This window comes from Gavialis gangeticus, unplaced genomic scaffold (assembly GCF_001723915.1).
Source record: "Gavialis gangeticus isolate Ggan-Ray unplaced genomic scaffold, GavGan_comp1, whole genome shotgun sequence".
NCBI classification, from domain to species: Eukaryota; Metazoa; Chordata; order Crocodylia; family Gavialidae; genus Gavialis; species Gavialis gangeticus.
In genome coordinates, this window is record NW_017728995.1 from 27,702,862 (window position 1) to 27,708,470 (window position 5,609).

Below are 5,609 nucleotides of genomic sequence, written 5' to 3' on the forward strand. Positions count from 1 at the left end.
AGTGGATTCACTCCTAATCAACACCTTTGTAAGGGGTGAATCAGGTACTGAGAGTTGCCTTGCGCTCTATAATGCTCCCAGGTTTTGCTAATGACTTTCTTAAGTATTGTATGTAACAGCATGGGAACCATTCTTCAAAGAAATGTATTGGCTTCCAAAGAAAATAACTGTATAATTTTCTATTTCCAGGCTGAAAAAAATGGATTGCAGACTGTTCAAATTAAAGGGGTAAAGCATCCACAAGGTCAAAATCATCCATATCAGTATTGATAGGTGAAGGTTTTTCTGATGCTGGATTGAGGTTTTCAAATGGATGAGGTAAAAGATCCTCATTTGTAAATAATTTGGTCTTTTCAGAAGGATTTGTGAGTTGCATAATTGATTTCCATGGCTTTCCAGGGCACTTGGGAACAGGGGGTTCTGGGAGATCTGGAAGCTCATCAAATAAAGAAATATCAGGAGCAATTTCAGGGGTTCCAGGGCTAATAGGTTCCTCAGGGATATCAGGGGTAGAAGCGTCATTTCTTGGACCCACCATAACCCCAGGAGTAGTTAATGCATCTGACTGCATTAGACCAGGTGTAGTAGGAAACTGCACTACACCAGGTGTAGTAGGAAACTGTGAATTTTCTGATGTCCTGTCTATGCTTGGTGACTGGCTTTCCCTTTGGCAAGGGACCTTTTCCTCTGATTCTTCAGAGGACTTGTCTTTGGAGTCTTTATGTTTGTCCTTCTTCTGATGTTTTTTATGCCCTCGCCCAATACCATGTCCTCTTCCACGCCCCTTCCCATGCCCAGGTCTATGCTTAAACCGATGCCCATGTCCATGCCCATGCCCTACTCTACGGTCACACCCATCTCCTTGTCCATCCTCATTTTCTAGTCCTGGCCGAAGATCTTCTCTTGGCCCTTTGTCAGGGTCTGTTCCTTCTTCTGCAGTTTGTAAAGAGGGTGTCAGTGGATAAATTTCATGCAGCATAAGTGATCGGAACGGGGTAAAACCTGGAGGCCTTCTTGCTAGGATACTCTAAAAGGAAATGGAAGATATTTAGACAAAGAAATGACATTACTTTAATGATCAGCACATGGTATACTATTTGGAATGAAATTTTGCCATTCCATTTGAGGTTTCAGTGTAAAAGTTTAAACAAAAATGTTTAAAGAGCTGGTGGAGAGAGGGAGTTTCCTGGATTGCCTAAACTATTGCCATTAGTTTCAGATATTTTAAGAACCAGCTAACTATAACTGAGGTAAAAATGTGAGCCAGTTAACAAAAATGATTTATCAGGTCTTTTGGGCTAAGTTAGATAATCTTATCCATCTATGATCTGAATGGAAATAATATAACTATATAGAATCATTCTTCCAGGAATATTCCAAAAATTTTGGGAGATTATATGTAAAGGAATCAAACCATCTACCACTGACATTTAGCTGCTTTTAGCATGGAAAAGTTCAGTACAGATGAGAGCCAATGCTTTTTGTAAGTGTGTATATTAGTTCTCATTTGTGAACAATTTTGGAACTAAAGTGCTCTTGGCATAGTCATAAGATATATCATATCAAAGAGAAAAAACAATGTGCTAATTTATGTCCAAGGCTAGTTTTAATAGAGGCATGAAGCAAAAACCTGACTTATTTTATTTTGTGAAGCACTACTTAATGAATTTTTAGTTGCCAGATTGGAAATATATATGTTTTGAACCAGTGGGAAATAATAAACATTGGGTAATGTCTACACAAAAAACCCTTGTGTTTAATAATAGGTGATCAACACAGAGCCTTGCTTCATACAGCAATACAGAACGCCCTTTATAAGAATGCCTTCTCATCTAATCAACAGAGACTGATTGCTCTTCCTCCATCAAATGTCTAACATGGTTTGGTTCCTGCTCATTAGAACACCTGAGCCTTATTTAGCCTCTGTTCGGGGAAACCTATGGTGAAAACATGTCTGACTTCTAATGGCAGGTGCAATATGGTCTGTAGCATAAACATGATCCAAGTGCTCATTTTCACCCAATACATGTGACCTGGATGTTATGAAGTTACTAAACCCAGTGAAAGTGTTGAAAACAGATTCATTCATTAAGGTCTGTTAGATTTTCTGTTTTGGACTGGGTACCAGTAAAGATCCTGGCCTCACAATTACAAAAAAAAATCAAAATGATTTGATATCCCTACTCTGAACCCAGATACAGGGGCTGGTAATGGTTGGATGGGGGAATCTGGAAACTGCTTCTTCAGACAAACAAGCTGTCTGCTTCCCTGCTAATAAACACAAATTAGAGACATTTTGGAAAGTTTTGAACATGTGGAGTATAATGTTGTCTCCCATTGTCAAACATAATCAGTAAAGAAGTCCAGTGGGGGTTGACAGTCCTTAGCACCTCATGAATTTGAGCTTGACAGTAAAAGCTAAGGACCAGGCATCATATCAGTAAAACAGTGTCTACATATTCTGCTGCTTTTTCTGTTCTTTCTCATGTAGCCCAGGATATCATACATGGCTTTAGTTCAGCCTATGTGTCACAAAGCCACCAGGGTCACAGGGTGAGGAAGGTTCATGACATTACTAATAGGACAACACATAGCATTTCCCTCCTATCACTTTAGAACAAATCAGACCTAATCTGAGAACTGGATGGATAGAGGAGGGCAAATATTTTTCCACAGCACAGGGCGTGTTTATATGTGTGCCCCACTGAGCATTTGTCACTGGGCAGTCATGTAGTACCCGTTGCTACTGTGATGTGGCATCTCATGTAGATGAGCCTCCCGCTCCCCTGCTACTTACTCTGCTGCAAGTAGGCTGAAATGAAAGAATTACTTTATTTAGGATTCATACCGGGATCACTTCACTGCAGTTAACCTGAGGGATGATTTTCTGCTTCCATGGCACCACATATATATTTGCTATGCATTGTAAACTTATCTGTGAGCAAAGCAAAAACGAAACATGAGGTTTTAAAACAACAAAGTATCACAAAGAAACAGAATTGTGTGTAACCTAACCATACAGCTTTTTAATGATACTTTTAAACACAATGATTAGAGAATGTATATGTACATCTATAAAATGTAGTTGTTGTAACTGTGGAGGTTCCTCTACTGGAAATCATCCCCAATTTAGTTTTACTTAGCTTTAGGAAGCTGGATGGTTTGCATGGATGTTACAATTTAACTCATAACAATTATTCTTAGCACTTTTAATTTCCAATTCTTTACAATATTATGTAGTTAATCCTCTCAACAGCTCTGAGAGGTAAGAAAGGACTGGTGATGTTATCCTTATGTAAAATGGGAAAATTGAGGTAGACAGGGATTAAGGCAAAAAGTTTTAAATGTGTCCATTGATATTGTGGAGCTGGCTTTGCAGCTCCTTGCAGCAGCATTTTTCAGTTGGAGAAATGAGCACTATGCAGCTTGGAAGGAAAGAGAAAGGAAATAAAACTTCCCTGCCCACCAGCCCCTCCTGCCTCCAGCACCATTTTCATCAATGCCTCCGTCCAGCAAATCCTCTCAGCGTCAAATGCATTCACTCCAGCACCAGCAGCCTATCTTTCCAGCCAGCCATGCTCTCCTTTGTGTCCAATCTATCAGGATCATACCCTCAGGAACACAATACTCTGGTATCTGGGCCCTCCCACACCCTGTCTGCCCCTTCCCACCTTCCAGTTGGATTCACAACTGGGGAAACGGCCCCAAAATGTCCCATCAACTTTGCAACATGTACAGAGACTGTGGCATGAGGATTGGCTGATATTTATTGAGTTGGTTGGCTAGCGGAAGAGGCAACTGAACCTAGAAACACAATTATGTTGCTTTACATAAGTGTACCATATACATCCTCTGGTGTTATTCTGTTTGGTGAATTAGGAAACAGGTGTTGGATGTGGTAGCCCATAGCATCCTAATTACTTACCTTAGGAATTACAACTTCACAGTCTTCATTTAGTTTCTCCACTTCTGACTTGGAGCAGTTTGTCTTCCCAATGAGAAATTCTATCTCATAATTTTTTCCAGCAACCACCTGAAAAATCAGTCAGAAGGTTTTCTTCCATAAATATGCCTTTTTTGGTAAGGGATTCACCAAACCAAAAAAACAGTGTTCTAAAAAGAAGCAACTGACCCGCAAGGTTGTAAGCATTAAAAATGTTGTACTCTACATACATTTCTGATTGACTCGTTTTTGTACTCTGTTCTACCTGCTAATATTATTACACTGTTGCAACTGGAAGAGAAAGAACATAAAGGCCAAAATGACATAAGGCCCATAAGTCTTGTTGTGTTTTCCTCGGTGCCTGCAGTAATTTCACTAATAACAAAGAAAATCATTAGAGACATCTCAGGGGAGATCCGAATATGATGTAAAGAGACCTTGATTTGGATAAAATGAGTCATTTTTAATCTGTCGGTGGAAAACAAATATAGCATCAGTAGAACTGCTTGCCAAAGACATTAAAGAGCTAAACTGTAATGATGAAGCAATGCACCTGGTACATGTTGCTGTTAGAGTATTACACAGTGGGCTCATCTACACGAGACTACATTGCCGTAGTGATGAACTACGCTGACATAGCTCGTCGTTATGGTGACGTAGCGTTGGCAGGCGCTAACCGTGATGCCACCACTACTGCGCAGTAGCAACAACCTACTGCATAGTAGCTCATTGCTACTGCGCAGTAGTGTCAAAAACGAGCCTGCGCCCCCCAGGCTGCCCTATACCAAGTACAGTCAGGGGCACGTGTAGATGTGCCTAGTATTTCTTATGGCAGTAAAAAGGGTACTAAGTAAAGATGTAGAGAAAACAAGAGGCAGGGTGAAATTCTGGCTTTAGTGAAGACAATGGGATCTTCTTTTCATTTCTCTAGTTTCAGGTTGTCAACCATGATACGTTTCTTGAAAGCATTTATATAATTGTAGTCATAGCTTGAAAAGGGACTATGCAGACAGTAGGAACAGGACAGAAGAAAGAAGCACAGGGAAGAGCAGCAAGATAATTTGATTTACTATGTAGGGTGGACAAAAACACTTCCTCCCTGCTGCCCCTCATGACTGTGAAGAGCTCCTGATACACATTTGGAAAGCTACCTTCTCCTCCTCCTTTGAATCCCTTTTCTGTACTGCCTACAGAAATCTTGGTAATAGTTAACTGGTGATCATGCTACCTGCAATTGTGTCATTGTTTCTTCATGCTTCCCTAATTGCTCTCTGGTGTCTCTGACCTTGTATTTAGACCATAAATGCTTTGGGGTTGGTAGTGTATTTTTCACTGTATTTATACAGTGCCAAAGACAATTGCTGCTGCTGTTTACCCACCTCTGTTAGCTGGCTAGCTTTGTTGTGGGCTTCACAGAAGAAGTGGGCTCTGGATATTAATCCAACACCCACCAAAGTCAATGAAAACCCTTCTGTGAATTTAGTGACAGTTGGACCACACCAATGAGGAGGGATGTCAGTAGGAAGATACAGAGGGCAGCCCAGGAATGGTGGCTTACAGGCATGGGGCAACATAAAAGAAGGCATGTTGCAGAAAGGCAAATAAGCAGGATGTTGTAGCTGTGTTGCAGAGCTCTCAGGTGCCCTGCGACTGAGAGCAGAAACGG

General features: G+C 40.7%; 1 protein-coding gene across 1 annotated transcript in view; it reads right to left on the reverse strand.

Moving 5' to 3' along the window:
• Window positions 1-220: 220 nt before the first annotated feature.
• The window catches only part of LOC109287755 (T-kininogen 2-like), a 47,908-nt gene continuing 42,519 nt past the window's right edge, over window positions 221-5,609 (reverse strand). Inside the window, exons 8-10 of the mRNA XM_019503043.1 lie at window positions 3,926-4,033; window positions 2,849-2,935; window positions 221-1,027 (exon numbers count right to left, since the gene is read on the reverse strand). Coding sequence (XP_019358588.1) covers window positions 221-1,027; window positions 2,849-2,935; window positions 3,926-4,033 — 1,002 coding nt within the window. The remainder of the gene's footprint in view (window positions 1,028-2,848; window positions 2,936-3,925; window positions 4,034-5,609) is intronic.